This window comes from Dermacentor variabilis, chromosome 8, assembly GCF_050947875.1.
Source record: "Dermacentor variabilis isolate Ectoservices chromosome 8, ASM5094787v1, whole genome shotgun sequence".
Taxonomy (NCBI): Eukaryota; Metazoa; Arthropoda; class Arachnida; order Ixodida; family Ixodidae; genus Dermacentor; species Dermacentor variabilis.
The window spans coordinates 114,247,262-114,274,200 of record NC_134575.1 but is presented as its reverse complement, the minus strand read 5'-3'; the positions used below and the strand labels follow the sequence as shown (position 1 = coordinate 114,274,200).

The following is a 26,939-nucleotide window of genomic DNA, read 5'->3' as shown; positions in this document are numbered from 1 at the left end:
AACCCACTGAACGATTATGCTGCATCCTGTTTCCAGAGAATCGTGGTGTGCTTCCCAGATGTCTGATATCATCTGCTCTAAATTCTCAGACGTAAAGCACACTTGATACTGCGAAGAGCTGCCTTAGGAGTCACATAATATGACCTATTCTGTGCCAGCTCTTTGGTGACGCAGGTCTTAGCGGCATGGAGGCCTGCAAATTATGCCGACGTAGGTGCAGTCGCGTGTGAAAATTTAATTCAATTGTACCCTGCTTAACTGGAACGACGAATGTAGCAATTAAGCTGGTAGTTGTTGATCCGATGTGACACTTTGTAAAAGACCTTTCAAGTTCAGGCTTTGTGACTGCTCATTGAGGTTCGCAAAATGTTTAATGCGTTGGCGTTCGCAGGGTACTTCACGCACTTTTAGGGGGCTAGCTATGTATGTATGCATGTATGTATGTATGTATGTATGTATGTATGTATGTATGTATGTATGTATGTATGTATGTATGTATGTATGTATGTCGGTAGGTAGGTAGGTGGCAGGCAGGCAGGTAGGTAGGTAGGTAGGTAGGTAGGTAGGTATGCATGATTATATATATGTATTTAACCATGCTTCTGCCTGTCTTGGTCATAGAGTAGTCGATGGTCGAATGAGTAACGCATCAGGCTGTTGAGGAAAGAGCGTTCAAGACCAATCGTCGGACCAGCTTTGGGTACTAACATTGCGTGCATACGTGTCACTCTTCAACGAGCCTCTGTTACGCCAACATTGGTAACTATAAATGTGGGTATGGGTAGGCACTGCTGTTGAATGGAAGGTTTTGACAGCGACTTGGAGCGTGGATTTATTGCCAGTCGGTCTGTACTGACTGTTCAATTAACCTCTTCGATGCCAGCTTCCGTCACAGGGCATGTGCCATGGGGAGCGTGGCACTCCACAATGATCAAAAACATTCCTAAATTACTCCGATGCGGGCTGTCCCGCGACTCTCGCCGACCCCGAAGAAGAATGGCTTTACTGGCACAAGATGATATGAAGCTCTTCCTATCAAGATCCACCACGGGCTGTTCAGAGGGTTCACGATGGCGCCATAAGTCTCGGCCTGGCGGCGCCGACGTGGACGCGGCCCGCCTCGGTCTAAGACCGGGTTTCAGGACTCTAATAATGTTTTGTGAATGAATGAATGAATGAATGAATGAATGAATGAATGAATGAATGAATGAATGAATGAATGAATGAATGAATGAATGAATGAGCGGAATCGAGCCCACGTCACAAGGGTTCATCAAGGACAGCAAATCGACGCATTGGCAGGCTGCACCATAAATACACTGAGTATATATACGCCACTTTTCAATGACCGTCTTTCACACAAACGCTTTAGTGAGCTGCGCCACGGACGCGCAGGGTATGTGCCATTCTTCACTGGACCTTCCGCCAACTCCGGTCACTCAACATATGCCGCTGGGTTTGAGGCAAGGAAATGAACAATGCTCAGCGTTGTCAAACACCGCCACGCCACCGTTCTCTCTCTCACAGGCCACGCGCTGACTTCATGGCAGGGCCACTACATGGCGGAGTGTATTCAGAAGGAAGAGCGAGGGAGGCGCCCGATTGCCACAAGACCTGTTTCTATGAGTTTGCATGCATCGGCACAACATGCATTTCGGACGCCACGTGCAGGGGTCAGATGGCGCAAAATGCTCTTACGGAGGCGCAAAAGATGAATCGCGCAGCACTACACGCCTGATTCATAACTCGTTTTTACAGTGGCAACACTTCGTGCATCTATAGAACCTTCTCACGCTAACAGAGTTCCCAGAAGACTTACGCTCAAGACCGCCGCAACAACGCAAGTTACAATAGCCTATTAAAACCTTCCAGCTGGCACCAGTTTTGCTACAGAGTTGGAATGTTTGCAAGTGAATTGTATTATTAAGCGCAACAAAAAAAATACGATACGTGAGCTCAATGCATGTTCTCTATATACGAAAATATCAGCAGGTGCCTACAGTATACTATGCGAGAAAACACTCCTTTTTTCTTCGCTAACAGGAGTGTCGAGAATGGCAGACCGGAAGGTGTCTGGTGTCATGAAAGCACTGCTGACGCTGCAAGAAGTCTGTAGCGACTCAATGCTGAACGCATTACCGTTGAATTCATAGTGAGCTGGGTGCTGCCTAATTTTGCTTATCGACAGCGACAACGTGTTTATTTAAGGAACCACTTCCTAGGTAAAACTGCATGGGCTGATCAGATCCTGTTTGCGGCGAACCAGGTAACCGGATCTCGAATGTACTTATTACTAACGTATTTGCTCACATACAGTAACATTATGTAGCTGTGAACTGTAAGGAAATTAGGACGCGTCGCTAGGGGATGATCAAGAAAAACACTTAATCAGTTCGGACCGATAATGCACGAGTTCAAAACTTTTTTAGGTACGCCTAGGGGGTTGATCACTAAAAAGAAAATGGACGTCAACGTTACACTTTTTTTTTTATTTTCGCGCCGCAACCCCAGCGTCCGTACCTGCATTTGATATGCAAGCTTTTTTTTATATTTCTGCTATCATGGCTCAGTGAATGTGAAACTTCCTAAGCTTATCATTTCCTACCCTATCCTCAGCTTATCGGATTTTTTCTGATACGAGGGGGTTCATATTGTTGAATTACAGGTTGACTACGTTTGAACAAACGCCTTAAACATGCATGAAGTCACGGAAAACTGATGCGGGAACATTAAGGCGGCGTCGTTTTGATCTGTCCTTTTTTTTTTGTCCATTTCCGGCTAACAACGTCTCCTCTAGTTACAATAGTGGTTTTGCTGGTATTGTGGCAAGGTGTTTATTATTATAGGCCAAATTACTATTAGTTTACTTGTATTTGAAGACGACCTCCAGGACAAAACCTTCTTCGGAGATTGCAGCGAAGGTGAGGTTACGGGAAAGGCAGTGTCAATTTTTATGGTTGGTGTCCTTGTTATGCGCCACCTAGCTTCAAAATGCTAACACGTGCACTGAGCGAGAAGAACAAGGAGATCTGAAGTGCTCGCCTTTTTTATTGATGTCTTCTACAGCAGAGACAACCTTTACACTGAGCCCGAAGGAAGCGCGGAGAAAATTGTCGTTATCTTGCAATCGACAAGTAAGACCAATTGGCAAATATGAAACCCAAGTGGACGTAAAACAATTTGGAGCAGGCGCGAGCTGAACACCTATCTTCAGCGTTACGTGTACCATGCTCTAGAATTCATTGTTTTCTGCATTGCATATATTTTTTTTTTTGTTCTAACAGAGATTCTTCATTATTCACATCAGCTGAACTTTTTTTCGATCTCGCGCTGAGGTAAAATTTCGCCTCCGGTGCTAAATGTATTGCAACTATTTGATGTCTTTCTTTTTGCAGTGCGTGTATGTTTACTAAGTTTCAAAGCATTTTCATTACGCAGAGTACTTTAGCATAAATATAAATAGTAGTGTACAGGAACCCCTACTTCTAAACTTCTCTTCTCATCTCCAATTTAGTCCTACCTGCTTACGCGAAATTACAAATCTCAGGGAAGGGATATGAACTGGAGCGTACTAATTTTTGGTATAGTTCACGCAAAGGCAAATATATGAAGCTGAAAGCCAAAGACTAACAGACACAAATGTTTGAGAAAAATTCAGCTGCGCCTGCATGAGATTGAGCGGGAAAACCTGGGGCGCTATGACGTAAAGCTATTCCAAACTTTTCTATTCTAATTCGGAGATCAGCCCTCCGCGATCGGTCAAAAATATTTTGGACCACCCCCACTTCACCTTCTGTCACGCGACGTCGCAACAACCGCGATAGCTCTCCATTTGATATGACGTGTCCAACACTGACTATGCATTATTTGACCGAACAAAAGAAAAATAGTAATTTCTGATTCGACAGCTTTTCGCCAATAGCGCTCGGCTATTGGCCAAAAGTTTTCGGGCTGCACCCACTTCACCTGCTCACCGCAAAGACTCACCGAGTCAAAGTGACTTGTACGCGTTAAGGATGCATTAATAGGCCGAACAAAACTGAGTTTTCTTCTGAATAGCCGCAGGCTGCCGCCTTCCGAAAGGAATAAAAGATGGCTGCCGCCGATCGCTCTCTGAGTCGCTTTCAAAACGCAAGAAAGAAAAGCATCTAAAGGAAGTAGTTGGTCACGAAGCAGGATTCATCCTACAACGTCACGATTCATCCTACAACTTGCCAATTTATTTTGAATAAAAATATCAAGCGCTAATATTTTTTAAATGTTGCTTGCCACGAAATTCAAATGTTCTTTAATTACGCGAAACATGAAGCAAATCGGCTGGCGTTGAAAAAATTGGAATAAATTTCCTGGCGTTTGGATTAAATACAAATGGTTTTGGAATAAAGTGATTGCCGCTTGAATTAAAATGTCTGGCAGTTAGATAAATTGGAATGGTGCTTGGATTAAATTAACTGGCGCTTGGAATTAATTGAGCGGTAAAAGGTGTATTCGGCTGCTGGTGCCACTGCGTAACGTGTGTAGTATGCAGTTCAAACATCCAAGGCCAGCGATTGCCCTAATTAGAAGTTTCATGGCTAAGAGCAAGCTCTTGCTCAGGGCGAAGCACGACGGCCCTATTTGATTGGGCAATTCATCTTGGCCTATCGTCATGTATTTATGTAAAACTCAGAAATGATTTCATAAAGCTACTACTCAACATAATCGAACAAAACGTGTTGCATTAATGAGAGAAGGTTAAACTCTAGCAACTCTTGAAATAGAATTTTGATTCAAGACCTCAATGTTCTTACAAAATGCCGAAAATTGATAGCCTAGATAAAATATAAACGCCAAGTTTACAAGTTCATAACTGTACTAAACTGATATAGCGGTTCTGCAGATTGCATCGTTTAATGTGCCCCAGCCTTCCAAATTATATACTTTAATATGCACATTATTAATTGCAATAGTTAGAGTGTTTCAGAGGGGTTTGCAAAAAGTAATACTCACATATTATCGCTATATTTGTGAGTTTAGTATAATAAATACGTCTCTCTTGTGCAATTGAGATCAATATGAACGCGCAGTTTACCGCATTGCGATATGGTTTTTTTGTGTTATTGCAATACGCAGTTGTAAAGATGATAGCTCAACATTTCTTATATTCCAATTTTTAAGAATTTCGAAGATACATTAAATGCATAAATTTAATATGAAGGTTAAGGATAATAGCTTTTATGTCTTTCTTTCAAATGCAACGATGTACAATAAAATTGGTGTAGTGGTTGCCGAAAAAATCTGATTTTGTTGTTTCCATACAGTTCCGGATGTAGAGCTCTAAGCCAAGCCATTAACAGTGATGCGACGGTTCATATCAAGCCGTATCCTTCCTTTGACAAGACGACACGTCTCGCTCGCGAGGGCACCAACGCGCCTTCATTTAGGCGAGGCACATTTTGCACGCGAAACTAATCCATATATTGCAAATTCGACTTGAAACAATGAAGCAGTCCTTTACAGCTCCACTTGTAATACCTGCGTTATATTCAATTCAGTACTGCCGAGTTTGTGCTTCCTTAGAAAGGAAAGAAAAGGTACCTTGGGAAGCACAATGTTTCTAACCATATTTGTTCAAGTACAAACTTAACTATTAACTTGGTCAGCCAACAAAACACAACCGCCCAACGAAGGCGCCACAAACGCCACTACGAGAATAATTGATGCTGAACACCTACGCAAGTTTAATTTCAATTTGTCGCGCACTAGGCTTATGTGGCTTCGTCTGCTTGTTGTCTGCAACCGTACGGTTTAGAGGAATATCTAACGCAAAAAATATGGGCCGAGCAACTGCGTACGTTATCTTTGCAGAAAAGGCTTCTCTTAACTGTTCCTGAACCAAAATAAATCTGTAAATCACTGACCCGAGTGGAATATTTACTACTAAACAGCAACAAGTATAAACCACTGCTTATCGTATGCTCACTGCAAATCACACTTTCAACTCCTTTCACTTTAATTTACCTTCATAATAGGCGTAAAACAACCTACTTTGCGTAAGCAGCACAAAGACAGAATGGCGCCTGCTAAATCTTGATCTCAGTGTTAAATCCTGGCTGAATAAACGTACACTCGCCAAGAGAAAAAAATTCAAAACATAGATTGACGTTTCGGCGCCCAATGCGGGTGCCTTGTTCACAATGAACGAATGCATGATGGTCTTTATAATATATGCGCCGGAAGAGGTAATGCGCTTGCGTAAAACACAGGGAGGGGTCCCCGTGTCCGGTTTATCGCGTTAGTAGTAGATTGTATGGAGAACGATTCAAGGAGCAATCGCGATGATAATTTTTTCTCTTTCGATGATAGAAGCCGAATGCCAGTTAATACTGTGTCCAGTCTTTTCGTGATGCTCTGCCAGGCCGCTAGAAACCGTGGGTCCTTTGGCTACATCATTGTGGTGCTGCTGTAGCCTTCTTTTAATGTTCCCCTCTCGCCTACGTAGCACGCCTGACAGTCCTCGCAAGGAATCAGGCGCTTGTTGAAAAAGATACATTGCTGGTGTCCTTTTTCGCAATCGTATGGCCACGAGAATGTAGTGGCAGAAAGAGAATAACTTACATTGGAGGCAGCCACAGAAGCTGATGAAGTTATTCACGCGCCGCCTGTCTGTGCTTTCCAAATGTAGCGCTTTGCCGCGGGTAAGCTGATGTTGAATCAAAACTACCTCACAACCGCAAATACTTTGGAAATGCTGATACTGAACTTCGGGCTGATTGTCAATAAGTTTCCTTAAAAAAGACTAGAAATTTGCCTCTGAAAATCGCGCATGAACGAAATATTTCTCGGTGGACATCTTATCAAGCTACATCCACCAATACTTCTACAATATCCTACCGGTGCTGTGGTACGCCAAATAAAGTGCACACCCTAACATCACCCCCGCTTTGGAAAAGCTATCCCCGGTAACAAAGGTCACACGCATTGCACCTTCTTTCTCCCTTAGGGATTCGGTGTTGTGCGGCTGGCCAATCAGATGTTTGTAGAGCAAGCTTAAGAAAGATCGAAATATTAACCAAGGTACAGTGCGTGGCTTGATAACATGCGATGAGTGGTGAAAACACGCGCAGCAACCCTTAAATAAAAAAAAAATGTCGGAAACTATAATCAAAACAAATGTGGCGAAAATTACTTCCACGAGAGCAAGGACGTGCGGATACCTCCTCACACAGAACAACGATCAGTTTTGCGATTCTTTGTACTGGCAGAATTGACAGGTTGTTGCAATCAGCAGAATGGGCCCTGAAATAGAGACATGTATAAAAAACTTGAAGGGTAGTTTCACGTTAGCAGGCGACCTTTCTTCTCAAAATTGGAACTTGAGCCTTGCTTTTTTACAGTGGAACATGATAAACCATGAACCACGAACGAGAAGGAACAGCGTTTCGTCTAATATCGATGAAAGCGGGTTAAGCACTGGGTTAGGATATTACATTCGACGTTCCCGACTCACGGGTATGCCTCGCGCAATGCCGCAAACTCGATCACCTGCAATGGCGAGGTGCATAATGAAGAAGTTCATGCGAGACTTCCTGCCCTTTGGAAGCGCAGCCAGCACGGCGCTGTTGCCAAGAACAATGCAGGCGAACAGGATCCAGAGGAAGGTCAGCGTCTCCACCTGCGCAGGATGACAAAAAGAAGAACGGTCATTGTGAGGAGGAGCGCCCTTTCGCAGCAATTGAAAGGGGGCGAAGGCACAAAGGCTTATTATCAGGTTTCCCGGTAAGTGGGCACGCCATGAGGCGCGTGAAGTTGATGAATGGGGCTTTATGTTCGACTCCAATTTCAGCGCTAATAATGGCATTGCTGTGCAGGCATTTCACCGTCGTCACCAGCAGCCTAAAGTTAATTACACTGCAGAACAAAGGGCTTTCCCAACAATCCCAAGAACTCCCGTCTTGCGCCAGCTGACTAGCGCAAGACAGAGCATAGATTTACCTTAGCTCTAAATAGATGGGCTGATGCTTCACTGCAGAGCGCGAAAAAAGAAAAGCGAGAAAGAATGCTGGATCTATAAACTCCATACGGCCTTTTCTGTAGAAATAGTGTGCTCCATAAAAATACTTTTCTTGGTTTCTTTTGGCATCCTGTACAATTTAGAGTGAGTGTAAACAATCTTTTGTTACAACTGTTGTATTGAGATTTGTTTCATTGTTGGGTTGTATATACTGTCAAAAAACAAAACTGCATATTTAGGATTTTCACATTTACAGAGCTCGTGGCAATCCCTTTCTCTGTTCTATTGTTTTGCTTTCTCGTTTCCTATTTCTAAACTGGTTAATAAGTTTTCTTGCTACGAGAGTACCAAGCGCTGAAGAATCTTTGTCGAGCCATCATTAAGACCAATACTTGAGAAATTTTTCTGTTCGCGTTTTAGCGCTGTTCAGGGTGGTTTTCTCCATCAAATATAAAGGTTGTTGAAAATGTCTTCTTTCTCTAACCATCTTCACGATAGCCTGGTCGCATGCGGTTCAAGATGGCGTTGTCAGAGTCATATTGAATTTATTTAGCATTTCTTTATGCTTTATTGCAAAACCCCTCTATCGCAGACAATTGGACTTCGTTTTTGAGCATGCACATTGCTATGGTATGGACTTGTGCGTATTAAAACAGCCTCAACACACGTTGGGTCAACTGACTGAACTATCTCGGTTGCTATAGCCAAAAAATCAAATCCTTCCTATTTTTCTTTGTCTCTTTCTTTCTTTGTTCGTAATCTCGTCCTTCTAAACTGAAGTTCCTAAGTTTGAATCCTCCTCCAGTACGCCATATCTACAGGTTTGGGGTTACACCTGACACCACCATAAAATGACGAGAGCCTGTGGGGCTATAGTAATACAGGTGCAACCAAATTAGGAAGGCCCACTGAGTTTCAACAAAAGACACTCCTTCGCCACAACAGGAATTGGACTCCCTTGTGCGGTGTTCGGCCACTTCCATCCCAAATGACTCCTATAATTAACCCATGGCTCTTAGTCCTCACTATGTGGAGAGATGAAATTACAACATTTGCAGGCGCAAGTTGCAATAAGTTGGCGCAGGACAGGGTTATTTGGAGATCGCAGGGAGAGGTCTTCATCCTGCAGTGCACATAAATTAGGCTGATGACTAATATATATATATATATTTATATATATATATATATATATATATATATATATATGTGTGTGTGTGTCCTAGTAGAACCCTAGTAGAAGGCATAGATACCTAAGAAAAGAAATGGGAAACCGGCGCCGCGGTAGCTCAATCGGTAGAGCACCGCACGCGGAATGCAAAGGTTGTGGGTTCGGTTCCCACCTGCGGCGAGTTGTTGTTTTCATCAACTTTAATTTCCATTAATTTATCGTTTCTATATTTCATTTATTAAGCACAAGTAATTTCCCCTATGTTGTCCTTGGCGTCAGTGTTTGTTGGCTTCTTACGATATGACTAATAAAAATCGGGCCCCTAGGTTAACCCCCTTCCCCTTCCTTCTCATGTATATATATATATATATATATATATATATATATATATATATATATATATATATATATATACATGAGAAGGAAGGGGGTTATATATATATATAACATATATATATATATATATATATATATATATATATATATATATATATATATATATATATATATATATATATATATATATATATATATATATATATAGCCTAATCTAAGTACACGGGTGTTCCCGCACCTTGATGAAGCTCATTAGGGCCAAGGACCGGACCTCTCAAGCCCTGGCAGTCCAGAAGGCCCGCGCGAGGGCCATCAGGTTTCACTTGATGGTCCCCGAGTGGGCCTAGCCACGTGACGTTGAGTTTACTCGCGTCTATTGTGAACCGAATGAAGATGTTTCACTGACTCGCTCACTCGCCCACATCGAAACGTGGCTACCATGGCCGGGATTCGATACCGCGACCTCGTGCTTGGCAGCTCAACACCATCGCCAACTATGTAATCACGGTGGGTCCATAAGATCCAACGTATAACTGCCGATGGTGTGAACTCAAACTCAGCCTGCGTGAAATCAGGTGTTCCACAAGGTTCCATTTTAGGGCCACTGTATTCCGCTTATTTATCGATGACATCGTACAAAATTTATCTCTAAATATAAATATTTTTGCGGATAACTACATACATTGTCATGAGATTCGCGGTCAAGTGATCAAGAATCATTAAACGCTACTTTAGCCACACTGGGCACGTGTTGTAAAAATTGGCAGATGACTATTAAGTACAAAAAAGCAGTCGCAATGAAAATGACGCGAAAAAGAAAAGCGTTTATGTTTGTTTAACACATTAATGGTCATGCTTTGTCAGAGGCCTCTAGACAAAAATTTATAAGGAATAAGACTCACGTCTGACCTAAATTTCAATCACCATATCGGGTACATTGAAAAAAAGAGTCTTGCAAAAACACGCGCACCTTAGAAGGAGGCTTCGAAATACCACGTCGGACATTAAACTTCTCGCATACAAGACATTTATTAGACCTTCGTTAGAATACGGAACTGTAGTGTGGGATTCCTTTACTGTGTTTTACATAAAAAGATACTGGTAAGGGTTCCAAGAAAACCTACCGGATTTGGCTTTAGTTGTTATAGTTGTCAGAGGTCACCTTCACTCCTCTTACAAAATGCGAAACTTGAAAAGCTACAAAGAAGTACCGGAAAGCTAAAATTCTTTTATGTTGTTTTCCATGAGGCAATTGCAACTAATAATAAATTGTACATAAAACAAGCATCTGAATAGGCAGTGTGCCTTTGTCAATCTCAGAAAATTTTAAAAGACATTTCATAAATGGAACAGATTTGTTCAAAAATTTACTTTTTTCCAGAACGATCCGTGAGCGGAATCGTCAATCAGCTGATGTTATCGAATGTGAAACGGTCCATTTATTTATAAATGCAATCAGAAACGGCTCCTAAATTTATTTTAATAATCTAATTTTTATTCTTTTTTTACTTTTAGTTATTGCTCATTCTTGTTTCTTTTTGCATTTTATTTGTCGTATTATTATGCATCTCACTGTTTGATGACACCATGTTTTCCACTGTGTCATTTTTCTGTTTTGTCACTACGTCTTTGTGATGATGTATGTTACAATTGTTTTTCCAGTGAGAACAATCTATACACCGCATAAAATTAAATAAATTTAACCAATAAAAATGAATACAGCCAAACACAAACGGGACTTTCCGTCCTTGCCCCTTGTCGTGCTTTACTGGTTCCCAATATGCGCTCTTACAACAAAATAATGGAATTAGGCTAGTTTTAACGTAATTTAATTGGGTCAATATAATCTCAGCGTCACAACTACGTTTGCACTGCACAACAATGGTAGCGCTGTGCTATTTTGCCTTCTAACGCTTTATTGCCGTCTGTATGTATGTGATGTAAAGGAAACTGCAATGCAATGCGCCGTTCGCATATTCAGTCAAACGCGGCTACTAATAAAACAACAACTTTTTGTTCACATAATATCGGTAGGTGCTGAATATAATAACTTTTTATGTATTCCAGTTATTCCTTGAGAGTTAAGTGAAAACGAGGCATCCAGAATATTTACACATTATTATTAACAATATGATTATTGTGATATATCTTAATCGCTTGCTCACAAAACGTGAGCAGTGTCCTTTAGTTTTGTACCACCTGCATTTATTATTATTGATGCCACAAAGCAGATGAAGCGAAGAACTGGTTCCTTTTAATGAAAGTTTAAAGAGCCAGAAAAATCGTGACCCAATTAAATTCGCATGTTGGAGTCCATGTGAACCACAGGTTCTATTTAAACCACGTGTGGAGTCTATTTGTAGCATGAGTGGGCAAAGAAAGTTAAGCTTTAAATTTGAGACCCAGTAAACGAAGAAGTTTATTAAGAGAGAGAGCTGCTTCTTTTATATGGGGCCAGTCTGCCCTTTTTGATTCTCACTCTTGAATAAAAGTTGCTGCCAGCTGTACAAAAACAAAACAAAACATTGACTAGGCTGTATCAGGGACGCAGCCATAGTTCGGTACCCGCAACGTCAATAGCGTGCTCAGCAGGTGGTGTATGGGTACTAGGGTAAGGAAATGACGTAACAAAATACACAAGTGGCATTTATGCATGCATGAAAAAGCGTACATGCATAATTTGGGTGACAGCTGGGGGGATGGTCATGCGGTCTAATTTTGAAATCGTACTCGCTCCCTGCTCATACATAGTACGCCCGTTTGTTTAGCAGAGTGCGTTTGCGCACTACAGGAAAAAAAAATGACTCCCCTTCCCCTTCGCCCTTACCTGTGACGCCCGAAATTATACCCTGCACCATTCGATCCCGCCGCATTCGAATACGGTTGGAGCGATCGCGCTTGCCTTAATCTACTGCACTTGCACTGCTACAGAGACGATCACGTTCCGCCGTGGCCAAATGTGCTGTAAGTTTCCCTACATTGGTGCACGAATCTCTCGACGCCGTTTTGAGACCCCACGTGTCGAACGCGGGAGCGCGATAACGGAGCAAGCGTGAAATTTCTGCAAATAAATGCGCACTTGTAGGCCTTATTACTGCTTTTGAACGCCAGTTTCACTTCTATGGACGCTACGTAATATGGCTGGGTGAGATCCATCAAACGCAGCTACTACCGCTCGCATCGACATACGTACCGTCTTACCGTGCCTCTCAAGTAGCTAAATTTACTTCGGATTGCACCATGCGTGAAGCGACGACGGCGCCATCTGTGCAAGCGACGCATGGGCGATCAAGGTATGGTTTCTTTCCTCCAGACAACGATACTAAAGTGAGGCGCGTGGGTGGTACAATTGCGAAGATACAAGTGTTACCAGTATATAATGTTTTTGTTACATGCGGTATTAGCAAGCGAAACCCTAAGATGGAGTTTAAAGAAGTTTCACGTCACATAGGTGCGAGCTGATAGGCGACTACCTGTCACCTGGAATGACGAAGCTGCTCGCAGACACCGCCTTCATGCGTGCGGTGATAATATCTGCGGGCTCAGTCGAGCAGCTATCAGAAAAAAATACAGAGTAATAAGCAGCGGTCGTCCCACTCACATTTACTCAAGATTTGTTGGTTTTTAGTCAGACAACTGAAGCGTTCTGTTTTCGAAATTCGAAGCGTGATCGTTCGCTGATGAGATCTCGAGAAGCGGGCCTCATTGTGGATGAGTAGGAGCGGCGCCTATAGTCTGGCAATTTACCTTGCCTTGTACCTGAACAGCAGAGGATTCATTCGTGTTCCTTCGGGCTGCCGCTGTTCATATGTTACTGCCCTGAGGGACTAATTAGTTTATAATTATCGCGACAGTGGCATGTACAATAAAGAAGCGCCAGAAAAAGAATGTGTCATGTTGTACTGCACAAGATAATTCACGTTTCGCTAAAAACTTTCGCAAAATTCCATCTGCATTTCAATTGGTAGACGCATTTCAATTTAAAGGGCTCTTTCAGGACAATAAGAAATTATTTATAAGTAGGAAGAAACATAAATAAAGAAATATTCTCCGACAAGTACCAGCAGACATTCGCGTGCTCTATTAAGGCGACATATTTTACCAAGTATAGACACGTTATACAATGGCATTATCCAACAGATTGAAATTTCCCTATTAGAGCGCCCAGTTCTGCATTTCGGTCTACGAGCAGAACAGACCTATGCCGACACAGAAGTGGCAAACAGATAACGTTACAATGTTTTTAATAAAGCAATGCTTGTTTTTATTACATTTCGAACTAACCTTTGAAAATGCTAGTTACAGCACTATTTCTTTAACGGATTACTACAAAACGGGCGCATTACTCACTCGAAAAACTGAAATTCGTGTTTTTCCAAATTGCGAGCTTTCGAATGAGTGAGTTTGCAATAGATATGCTCTTCGACGGAGTTGTGACCCTCCGACGATGAAATCCGTCGCCATACCTGTCCAATTTCACCTTAGGCGTCTCGTAAAAAAAAATGAAGCGGAACAACTGTGAATTCCGTCTCCACAGTACGGAAGAGTACGTGAAAGGCAGTGCTAGGTTGTCTACGGTGATCTTAAGCGCACGTGTCTTAGCTAAATTGGTTGAATCTACAAATTTCCATGAGCGTATTAAAGCAATGCTTCTTGTATATATTGCAAATTATTTCTTTATTAATTGTGGCGTCGGATTTCTCATTAACTAATGTCCGCAAGTAAAAGTAATATATTTAAGGAATATATATACATATATTCGATGGGGGCCAGGCATCGTCGGTGACACGTAACAAGACATCGGCAGCCTTTATAAACATTTCCAAAATTTTTGCTATAAATGTACAAAATTATTCGGCAGTAAATTGGTACGGCAATTGGTAATTGTAATTGAGGATACGCAAAATCCAAGAATGCCCAATGCGCGAAGTAAAGATGTGCACGATGTGCGCCTTTAATGACCACAGCAGCCTCAATATGTGGGGTGCAGAATTGCGATACGAGTTAGGCAGGAAATGAATTACGCATTGTAACGACATTACGCGCATTTGAAAAAAAAAAAAAAACAAGTGAGCCAAGCTATAGAACGCGCAACAATACAATATAATAAATATACAAAAATAGGTAGAATGCACTGTAAAAAAAATTTAAAAATCAGTGGATGCGATCCAATAAAATCACGTTAAATAATGGAGGGCAAACTAGCGACTGCGCCTATCTGTTTGCTTATGCCCGACTATATATACAGTGTCAAACATAGATGAGTCAAGATTCGCAGATGGCCCGCTCATGGTGCGAGCGAAAACCGGATTCCATTACGGTTGCCTTAATTTTATCAAAGGAGTGGCCAGATTTCATGACATGGTATGACAGGGGCAACTTCGGAAGTGTCTCGGCATGAGACTCAGGGTTATTAAATCGTGTCCTAAACGATGTTTCTGTTTGGCGAATGTATTGGATGTTACAGGTATCGCATTCAAGCATGGATACTACATTGGGACTGTCACAGCCGCTGCCTTGTAGCTGAAAGCCAGTTTATGGCCTGGCGATGGTTCACGTCGTTACCATTGTGTCGCTATGTTGTATACATATATATATATATATATATATATATATATATATATATATATATATATATATATATATATATATATATGTCCCTCTAATTGACACGGAAAGAACAGAGGGTGCTGATGAGCGCAAGCAAATAACATTGTGCTATCTACCACAGTATATATTTACTACAGTATATATTTACTATTTCTATAGAGGAAGACGACGAAGTGTCTTCTTAGCAGAACACTTGTTTCTGTGCTCTGTGAATTTTTGGTGAAATGTTCGCTATTCGAGGTGCCTCGCCTCCCCGTCTTGCGGCCATGGACGCGGAGCACGCCAGAAGCCCGCCTGGCCAGAAGTCATCACGGCCGTCAACCGCAAGGAAGCGAGTTGGCTCCCCCAGTGACACCGAAGACACCGAGCTGTACTCTATGTCAGAAGACGACTCATCCGACGACGGCTTCATACCCGTCCGGAGTAAGAGGGCGAGGAGAAAAATCGCCAACACAGCGCCGTCAACACCTGTGAGCAGAACGACTGTGAAGTCAAGGCCTGCGTGCTGGCCACACGTCATCATCTTTATGCCGGAAGAACCGTCAAGCAACCTACGATTGCTGAACAGGCAAGCCCTATCCATTTTTCTGGAATGTGCGGTGCCGGATCAAATTAAAGACATAAGAATCAATCCACGCGAGAATATACTAGCCATAGACGTGTACAACGCGAGTGCGCTTAGAAGACTTCAAGAAATCACAGAGCTAGACGGAATCAAAATGCGCCCCTTTATCCCGATCGACGACACATCAATAGCCGGTGTGATTTACGACATTGACATTGCCATTCCCAATGATGACTTACCTAGCCTCATCAAGCCGGCATACGAAGGCACGATCATTACGCAAGTGCGCCGTCTTGGGAATACGCGCTGCGTAAAAGTAATATTCAAGGGGGATTGTATCCCATCCCACGTTAAAGTCGGACATTTCCGACATCCGGTTCGACCAGTCATCCAGAAGCCGCTTCAATGCCATCAGTGTTTCAGGCTAGGACACGTCAAAGGCGTGTGTCCCAACTCGCTACTGTGTCCCCGTTGCGCTGAACCTCATGCAGAACAGACCTGCGGTGCCACGGTCCTGAAGTGCGTCTACTGTAGCGGCCCTCACGCGGCCTCGTCGAAGGACTGTCCCCGCATCAAGAGGGAGCGCGCGGTCCTCAAGCAAATGGCGAGAGACAATTCGGCCCACAGGGAGGCAGCCGAAGTAGTCCGGCGTCGGCGTCGACGTAGGCGCCATCGTACGTCTTCGAAGGCGCATGCGCGAAGTGACAGTACCCACTCCACTGCCGTGCCAGTTAGTCACGCCGCGAAAAGGCCTACCACTTCCACGAAGGAAGCAGAAAAGACTTTATCTTTAGAGGAGTGGCCTACGCTACCGAGCCGCTCCCTTGCGAAGGAACCTCAGAAGGTCGGGGCCCCACCTGATCCTTCTCCGGCCACGGATGATTCACCTAAAACAGACCGCCAAGTCATCTCGATGCTACGTTCTCTCATGGAGGCCATTCGAGCAATTTTAGTGGACATCGGGACACCCTGTGCTCAAAACGCACTTAAAGTGCTGGACGCCTTAAGCCCAGTGCTCGCATCCCTCAACTAGAAAGATGGCTACCCATACCCCATCCTTCCGGAAAGAAGTCAAGGCAGCGTCCGTCATCCAGTGGAACGCCAGAGGGCTAAAATCACGAATTTCAGATTTTCGTCAGTTTGTGTACGCCAATCTGTTTCCACTCATCGTCATTTGTGAGCCCAACTTGTCGAAATCAATAAGACTGTCAGGATACGAATTTATCATGTCATCAACAAATGGTGCATGCAGCAAAATCATCATTTTTGTTCGTCGTGAACTCACCTATGTTTTGCAACCAATTGCGCCCCACGACGACAATCAATATATATGCATCACAGTTAAAAAGAACAAACTTTTGTTTACTCTCATAGGCGTGTATATATCGCCTTCCAGCACTTTCGATACCAAAAGATTTGCGGATATCTTGAGTGTTTGTCCCGCCCCATGGGTCATCATAGGAGATTTCAATGCACACCATCCAGCATGGGGAAGTACAAGGACAAATGCAAGAGGACGAAGATTAGCAAGCATCGCCCACAACTGTGGCCTTACTCTCCTGAACGATGGTAGCCCCACCTTTCTTCGAGGCGTGACATACGGCAGCTGCCTCGACCTTGCTTTCGTCTCCAACTCTCTCGCCAGATGTGTGAAGTGGTTTCCAGACATTGAGACACATGGGAGTGACCACATTCCCACCTATCTGAACATCAAAGGCTTGTCGTCTAGATCAGGCTTACGGAGTACCATTCGAACGATTCAATGGGCCAACTTCAAATGTGAGATGGAAGATGCCTGCCGCGAGGGCCTACGATCTGAGTTAGAGCAAACGATTAAAATTACGATGCAAAACGCCACTCGCTTGATGACGATCTCTTCCACGCGAAATGACTTCGACATAGAATTAGAGCGACTTCGAGCGCTTCGTCGCCGGGCGGAACGTCGATATCGGCGTACAAAATCAATCCATGACCTTAGGGCAGCCAGGAGGATGCAAAAGAAGATTCAGCGTCGTATGGATAGATTAGCGTCGGAACGTTGGGCAACGTTTTGCCAGAAACTCGACCCCCGCAAGCCACTGTCTCACATTTGGAAAACGGTGCAAGGTCTGCGTTGCCTTCCGGGACGGCGTTTCCCATTCAAGGCGCTAGCGCTTTTCCAAGGGCGGCAAGACATCGATGTCGCAGAAGACTTTTGTGCACGGATCGCAGACCAAGCGACTCGTCCAGATCCTCCAGCCCGAGCTGACGTCCCCCATTCCCGTGATTGCCGCATGGACCTTCCTTTTACAATGGAGGAGCTCGAAGCGGCTCTAGCACTCTGCAGGCGCTCATCATCTCCGGGTCCGGATGGTATATCATACCGGGCCTTGTGCTATCTCGGAGAGTCCGCACGGATAGAGTTGTTGAGCCTTCACAACTCCTGATGGCAGGAGGGAAATGTTCCTGATGAATGGAAGTAAGCCGCCTGGTGCCACTCTTAAAGCAGGGCAAATCCCCATTAGAACTCACCTCTCACCGCCCAATAGCGCTGGCCAGCTGTGTAGGAAAGATAATGGAACAGATGATCCTTGGCCGCCTGGAATGGCACCTTGAATACTACAAGATTTGTCCGATTTCCATGGCTGGTTTCCGACGTGACCGCTCTTCCATCGACAATGTAGTTGATCTCGTTTCATATGTCCAGCACGAAAGGTCCCGTAAGCGTATATCTGCAGCTTTATTCTTAGATGTGAAAGGGGCATATGATAAAGTATTACATGAGGCCATTCTCGACGCCCTTGCGACGGTTGGCCTAGGTGGTCGAGTTTTTTTGTGGATTGCAAGTTACCTATCTGCAAGATCATTCTTTGTGTTAACTGACGATGGCCCAACTACGCGACGCTATACCAGCAAGGGCGTTCCTCAAGGCGGTGCTCTCAGCCCGACGCTATTCAACCTCGCTCTTGTTAGCCTTGCCGAATGCTTGCCAACTACCATCAAAATTTCAATATACGCTGACGACATCTGTGTCTGGACTTCGGCAGTCACACGTCCTCAGATACGTGCGCGACTTCAAAGAGCGGCCACTTTGACAGCGAACTACTTGTGTAAACAGGGTCTCAGCATATCACCAGAAAAATGCGCACTAGTAGCATTTACTCGCAAACCGATGACGCCTTATATCATCTCAATCAATGGGCGGACCATTTCCTATGTCCGAACCCACAGATTCCTTGGCGTGATTATTGACCGAGACCTCTGTTGGAGCCCGCACGTGGCCTACATGAAACGGCGCCTGACAGCAACTTCCCAGGTGTTTAAATACTTGACAGGAAAGACGTGGGGGATGTCAGTATACGCAATGCTTAAACTCTACAGAGCTCTCTTTCTCGGTTTTCTAAGATATAGTCTACCTGTACTGACCAACACCTGCAAGACAAATATTCGTGTTCTACAGGCAGCACAAGCTCAAGCACTCAGAGTCTGCCTTGGTTTGCCCAGATGCACGTCAACAGAGGCAACTCTTGCGATTGCTCGGGTCCACCCAATGCGAACTCACATTACGGTGGAAGCCCTGAGAACGCACATCAGACAATTTGCACGTGCCACCTATCACCACCTTGCAGCACTACCTTCAGACAGGCACCAATCATCATTCTCTAAAACTATCATCAAATACAACGATAAACTTCCATCGGGCTTCACCGCTGCATCTAAACCATCGATACCCCCTTGGTGTCTTATCAGCCCCACAGTCCATCTCAGTGTACCAGGAATCGGGAAAAAGTCTGAACTGTCGTCGCCTGTGCTGAAACAACTGTCTCTGCTTCTTCTGCACGAGAGGTACGCGGACAGTGAACTCATTTATACTGATGCTTCCACAAACATGCAGTGTTCGTCCGGTGCTGTGGTTGTCCCAGCAGAAGCTATTACCATCAGCTTTAGGACTGACCACACAACATCATCGACATCTGCTGAACTAGCTGCTCTTCGCGCTGCACTTCGTTTCGTCAATCGGGAGCCACCTCGACAATGGTCAATCTTCAGCGACTCAAGGGCAGCCCTACAATCTGTACTATCAGCTCTGCGTCGCGGGCCATTCGAACAGCTCGTATTCGATATTACATGCCTACTCCATACATCACAGGAGAAAGGACACCACGTGACGTTTCAGTGGCTGCCAAGTCACTGCGGCGTCACTGGAAACGAAGATGCCGATAATGCCGCTCGGGCAGCTCTTGAAGACGCAGAAGAAGAGGCCATACCGCTTTCACGATCCGACGCAGCTAGCAGACTTCGAGTGCTTGCACAGGAGAGCACGCTATCTCTATGGTGCACACCAAACAGCCAGACCAACCAGAGCAACCGTCAATACCATCTGCCCTCGTTGATGCATCTCTATATGCCAACTGGACTCCGCCGAAGAGAGGCGACTCTGCTTTATCGCTTATGGCTAGGGGTGGCTTTCACGAAATCTTACTCCTTCCGCATTGGAATGGCCGACAACGCTCTCTGTAGTGCCTGTCTTAGCGAGGAGACGCTGGAACATATTCTGTGCGACTGTCCTGAATATAATGTTCAACGACAGTCCCTGGCATCTGTTCTAGCGCACCTTGACGGTAGACCATTGTCCCTCGACACGATTCTCACATGCCACCGACAGAAGACATCGCAGGTGAAGGCGACAAAGGGACTACTTCGGTTTTTGAAAGAGACTGGATTGGACAAGCGGCTGTGAGAGTGATGTCACGTACCATGCCAGATTGATGGACTCCAACGGACGATATGTGTGTGCTGTGCTATGTGCTCTCTCCCCCTCTCCCCCTTCCCCATCTTTAATCTCCCCCATCCCTCTCCCATGTGTAGGGTAGCAAACCGGTTAAGCTAAACTGGTTAACCTCCCTACCTTTCCTTCTCCACTTTTTCTTTCCTTCCTTCCTACTATTTCTATAAGCACCAATAAAAGCGCCTTGGTATATCTCTGCATACGGAGTATTATAATTTCGTTTCATAAGTACTTTTTATTCCTGACGACACTGAGTTATATTTACGCGGCAGGTAGTATGATTTATTGAAGACCTTTATTGCGCATGGCTGAAATGTGAAGCGTTACCTTCAATGAGGAAAGTGAGTAATGTGGATTTGACGGAGTATTTGCATTTAGCATTGGAAGGGGCCTCTATAGATGACCACGTAGAAGACTAACAAATCGGGCAAGCATGCTTTGTATAGCCCCTTGTGAAGTAGACGGCGGCGTAATTCTGGATTAATTGTTTGTCATTGAGGAGACTGTAATGATTGCCAGGTATGTATGTTTGTCGCTGGAAGCTGCAAGCATTCTCTAAGGAGTAGTGGTTAGAACAAAGCCACAGTCACGTTAGCGCAATTTACATAGTTATTTTCCTATGCACGTTAACGAGCACACTTCAAGGATAGCTTACAATCTGCGAAAAATGAGAACAGAACTTTCTCAGACGCATGCCTTCCCGTCGAACTCTTATACATCCACAACAGGAGAGCTGTGTATGGTACCTTTCACAACCTTTGAAGGTAAAGCAGTGCTCATTAGGGGTGAAGGGGGCCGGTGAGGGCGGTAGGTTGTTGCGGACAAAGGTCGTCCCGCCATGTTCGCTGATCACAAGGGAGGCGCGCGGTGGTCAGCTGGTGCTCCCTTATGCTCGCGGACAACTTTCTGTGGCAAAGAAGCGAAAGCTGCGGAGGCAAAGGGCGCACAAGTGAGAGCGATTCTCAAAATAATCCCATATATTCATTCACGTTAGCTTAAGCTTGGCAATAGAAAACATAAATGCCTTATTAGGAACAGTTAAATAATATAAAACAATAAAAGCAAACAAAAAGTTTACTTATTTTGCGGCTTTTCCTTTCAGCGTCCGGGCAAACGCGAAACCGTCGCGCATGGAAGCTGCGTCGATTCCGAGCAACCGACAGCACTGAAAAACGCTGCCGGACTACTTGGTGCCTTAACACAGGTACGGCAGCCACGCGCCCGTAGCTTTCCCTTCATTGTCACAGAAATTTGTTCGGCAGTATAAATTAGCATTAGACGGGATACCCGGCAGGCGTTTGGTTGCCGGAGCCATAGCCGATCAGATGTGGCATGGAAACGCATACAGTACAAGGGATGTTGCTCAAATTAATATTCATCTTTGCGAAAAGTCCGATGTCCATAGCCGTAAAAGTGTCTACCGATTTCGGGCCCACCAAGCTGACCTCCAAAAGGTGCCGTGAGAAATTAAAAAGAGAAATATGAATTATTGGCTAAAATAAACGCACACTGAAATTGTTGTCTACTTGTGTGAGTTGTACGCGAGGTAACCTTTTTTGCCCAGCCCTTTTTAATAAAGATTTCTGCGGAAATCGGGACTATGATGCAAACTGAGTCGCAGTTTCTTCTTTGGTTGACACCGAGCGCGCAAGCGTGCCGCTATTGCGCGAAAATGGTCCTATAAATTGTCTTAGATCTCTACTGCAACGAAAATGTGCGCAGCGTTATATACAGTAGTTTTAAATAGTGCAGGCATATAGACAAGCTTCCTCGAAAACATTGACGTTTGAAATAGACGTTGATACGGCAAGAAGAAATGGAAAAAGTAGGCGTTTCCGATACATAAAGTAACAAAAGGGACGCTGCTATTACCCCTCACCAGAAGTGACGCATGTTTCAGAACGCTTGACTCTCCGACACGACCTCCGAGATTGGGTAAGACGAGTGGCTGTCCACGGCACGATGAGAAATCTCTGAGGTGAAGCGCAGAGGACTTTCGTCATATCCGCAAACACCGAGGGAGACGCTTCGTGTACTTCGGCGCTGTTTAAAGGTTACTAATAACGACGTTAAGTAATTGCCAGGCCTGTAGCTTTGCCAAGATTATATCAATTGTATGCGCTACTAATTTAAAACTGATTTAACAAAAGTAAAATTCGTAAGCAGTTGGCCTTTCCCAATTTCGCTGTAAATCGAAACGGGGCTTCAGTGGACGTCGTTAACCGAACGAATTGAAGTCCGAAAAGCTCAACCTAATTGGTGGTACTCCTTACACAGGTTCCAGAAAGCACGGAAGTAACGTTTAAGTTCGCACTATATGATTGACATCATCGGGTGCATCTATTTACTTTTGCCTGTGGCCATAGTTCCCATATCCGCCTCATGCGTGTACCTGTGTACGTGTTTCATATTGTCTGCGTGTGCTTTAACGCCTCAATCCTCGTTTTTGGCCTTGCTTTTCCACAGAACAGGATAGCAAGCCGGACGTTTCTCTTCTCGAACCTTCCTGCAATTCGCTTCTCATTCGTCTCTGTAAGCATAAACGTTCTTGGAAAAATTGGTTCACGCTTCGCCACGCCATCGTCTCGAAAATGAACAAGCACAAATAATAGCAAACCGGTAATCGCGGCGTGTCTCTCCGTATCACTGTGTGCGCTCAGTTGCTGTAGAGCACTGCAGCTTCTCACGAGGTCGTGGGTACGCTCCCAGGTATCGGCGGCTGCATTTACAGGAGGGGAGGCCGGGTTAATTGCCGAAGCATTCGTCTACTTAGTCTTTGGTGCACGTGAAAGAGTCTCGGGTACTAAAAGTTATTTCGGAGACCATGACTACGGCGTCCGGTAACACCAACTCTGCAACTTAGCACCGTTAAGCCGCATAATTTATGTGGGTCCTTTTTCTGTGCGTTGTTTCTGTTGACCTATGACAATATACCCGCAAATTTCACTGTAGTATTTCATTTGGGTGGCCATGACAAAAGAACGGCCAAGGACTAGGAAATAAAAAAACGCAGAGTCTTGACCTCGTCTTTAAAAAAAATATTCACAAGCTATAACTGCGACAGAAAAGATTCCCTCTCGACGGTTATCCGTCATTTGTCAAAATAAGGGGCTCGACGCTCTCCTGACGATGACAGTGGGCATTTCGTCACGTCTTGCGATGACCCCAAAGCTTCATAGGCTCTGAAGCCTGCGGCCTTCTGCGTCGGCTAGACGCCGACCTTGAAGTAGGTGAAGCACGGGCAGTTTTATCCTGGAATTGTGCGGGTCTAGCACGTCTTATTTCCCGAGGATCCCGAATGGATACGAGACCGCCCTGAATCGCCGCGACACTCTGGGACGTCTATTTCCGGCTTGCCGTGCTTCCCGACCAAGGCAGGGGCTCGTATTGACTTCTATACGAGCTCGACCCATTGTTTGTGTTTTCTTGGCCCGGTATCTCGCTATTCCAGACGACGGCGTTGCTGATTGCTTTCGGTAAGTAATGACGTTCGCGAAAGACGAAAGCGCGTACAAAAAGCAACACTTCGCCGTCGCGACGCGTCCCCTGGACAGATTCGTGTATAGGCAGGGGCAACGGCAACAAGAATAGACCGTTTGTTGTATGGAACTATCGAGAACTCCTGCAGATGACACTTGGCGTAAAACAACAAAAATATCTTTTATATATATATATATACATACATATATATATATATATATATGCACTGCAGTACGAGCAAAGCGCTCTTGAGTGCTATGCACTTTCAGCGGCGCTCAGAGCTGTCACGTCTTGGTCAACAAGAACTGTCGTACATCGCTTTTTTTTTTGCACTTCGAACAGGTTCTTTCGCATACAGACGCCAAAACCTGCTCGCATAACGTCACTACAGATAATTTAGGTGCCAGAAGGAACATGACTTGAATGAAAAAGTGCTGGTTACTTCTTGGTTACATTCCTATGGGGCACATATTGAAAAGTTGTGGGAAATCCTCATACAAGACTAGTTACGAGTTTCCAAATTTGAGAACGGCCACGTAAAGAGACATAATTGGGCTCCAATTTTTTGTTACCCGACTAGGCACGCAGCACTGAGAAGCACAGTCATCGGAGCAAACTCCATGTGACATACCAGGGCGGGGTAAAATGAAGCAGCCATCTTCCCACTATTTGATTCCCTTCTGCGCTATGCGAAACTTCCGATTGGATGCATATAGTTACTTCCGCAGTTGGCGCGAAATGGACCGCTTTATCGCACCGCATAGCAGAGCTTCATATTTCGCCGACCAACCGCACGTCACAGAGGAGTTGTGGCGCGAGACGTGCTTGGCAATACTATATGCGTAATAAGGAAAATTTCAGAAATGATGTGAATCCAATCATTTTGGCTTACATGGTCCTTTTGAAAAGTTGAAAAAAGAGCTACACTTCTATGACAATTTCCTTCACCGTTCCAATATGAACCTATGCCACAATGCCTGTAAATGCGATCCTTACGATTATAATTATTTTATCACAGAATTTAATAATATTGTTTTTCTTGCAAACGATGGCCGGCTGGGCCCATAGTTATTCTGTAAAGTTACATGATTCGAGAAGCTTTCTTTGGCGATATAAGAAAGGTGTTCAAATTAAAGATGAAGTATTGTATTGAAATCTGTTAGATGCCTTGCGTGATAAGATTTGCAGGTGATAAATTGTGTAGGGCGCTTCAAGGTATAAAACAGACAAACTGCCTTTGCATTGTAAAGAACTAACTTACCCGAACTAGCCAGATTAGCTAATTCTACAACGCCGCAATGACGATTTTCGACAACAAACGCTTTGCGCCACTTCTGCACGAAAATTGTGCCAGTCAGTGAATCCAGCTGGTGCCCACACTCGCGCGGAAATTTTTAGCGGATGCTTTGCATCATTTTACCCACCGTGGTTGCTTAGTCGCTTGGGTGCTGCGCTGCTAAACACGAGGTCGTGGGATCGAATCCCGGCCATGGCTTTTCGATGGGAGCGAAATGCAAAAACAACGATGTACTTAGATTTAGGTGCACGTTAAAATACCCCAGGTGCTCCAAACTTTTTGGGTCCCTAACTACGGCCCGCCTCATAACAACATCGTGGTTTTGGCACGTAAAACTCCATGAGTTATTTGTATCACACTAGCAGTGATCACTGCTGACTCCTCCTTCAACAGCTTACAGAGAAGATTTCAATCTTCCAATTATAACAAGTAAGAAACAACGTGTCATACAAAATTCTTCAAATTTTATTATACCTTAGCATCAGAACTCCCGGAGTTATCTCGAGTCTAATGTTCGTAGAATTCTCAGAAATAGCAATAACGGAAACGTTTCATTCAGTTAAAACAGACGTTTCGGCGAGTTGGTAAGACATATTTGAAACAGAACAGCGCGGATTTCACGGGGACAAGCAGGGAGAAACGACACGGCAGCGCTCGTCCGTGTCGTTTCTCCCTGCATGTCTCTGTGATAACCGCGCTATTCTGTTTCAAATACGTTTGATTTAGGCAGCTCCAAAGCATCCACCATTCACGTTTTTTGATGAAGAAGGCAAACTTAGGATGCCTTTTACAAGAATTATGCATTCTTTTACAGATCCTTCTACTTATCGTCGAAATATGAATTGCGCAAGGAAATAACAAAATAATCATAAAGGAGTCACAAAACACTGCAGTGGCATCTTCCTTGTCTTTCGATCATCTCAAACATAGTGAAGCTTCTTTACAATATCTGCAGTTCTTAGATCGAACAGCCTATTCAGTATTTTTTTTCTGGTTTAGAATTATCAGTCACACCATATACTAAAAGCAGGAAAAAAAATAGAATGCGCAATACATTGGCGTTCCGGAAACTTAAAAACACGCATCCGGTATCAATGTGAACGCGAGCAGCAAATGGCGAACTATGGTGACAAAAATGCTAGCAGGCAGATAGAAACCTGAATCGCTCCAAAGATATCGCAACTATCGTGTGACTTTACTTTCAGAGCCGAGAGTCCCTTCAACTAAATTAGTAAAATTTCATCCTCATGTGGTCATTCTTGCGTCATGCACATTTACCGATCGTACGAAAGCTGTGTTTTCAAGAAATCCAGCGGTGAATCTGTAAGCATGATTGAAGTTAGGGTCGCCGAAAAATCTGTTTCTTTTCGAGGGCTGATAGGTTCAGAGGACATTTCTGGTTCACTGGTTCTTGGGTCATGCACTGCCTATTTCTTTCTCGAAGCGAAATTCGAGGAAACGCACTTTTTCTTGCGATAGTTCAAAACAGCACTCATGTGCACATGGAGCAAAGTTCATCTTGAATGGGCAGCGCAATAAGACGATGAGAGAAGGCACGAACACACAGGACAGCGCTGAACTCACAACTAACTTTATTCGAAGGCATACACACACTTATGTACACAACCCATAGCCACGTGCTCTCCCATCTATGGCATCATTATCAGTGCGCAGGCAAAAAACACGCAAAACCATTTAATTTAACGTTACGCTATGAGGCGG

The 26,939-nt window shown here is 44.3% G+C and overlaps 1 protein-coding gene and 1 non-coding gene across 3 annotated transcripts in view; one reads left to right on the top strand and one right to left on the bottom strand.

The window, feature by feature from the left end:
* LOC142590541 (cardioacceleratory peptide receptor-like) overlaps positions 1 to 26,939 on the bottom strand; it is a 232,110-nt gene that overhangs the window by 39,192 nt on the left and 165,979 nt on the right. For both annotated transcript variants that reach the window (XM_075702738.1, XM_075702739.1), the window contains exon 2: positions 7,525 to 7,654. In XM_075702738.1, the coding sequence (XP_075558853.1) occupies positions 7,525 to 7,654 (130 nt within the window). The remainder of the gene's footprint in view (positions 1 to 7,524; positions 7,655 to 26,939) is intronic.
* Positions 9,269 to 9,341, top strand: TRNAP-CGG (transfer RNA proline (anticodon CGG)). The gene has a single exon. It is a non-coding gene; the product is annotated as a tRNA-Pro (tRNA).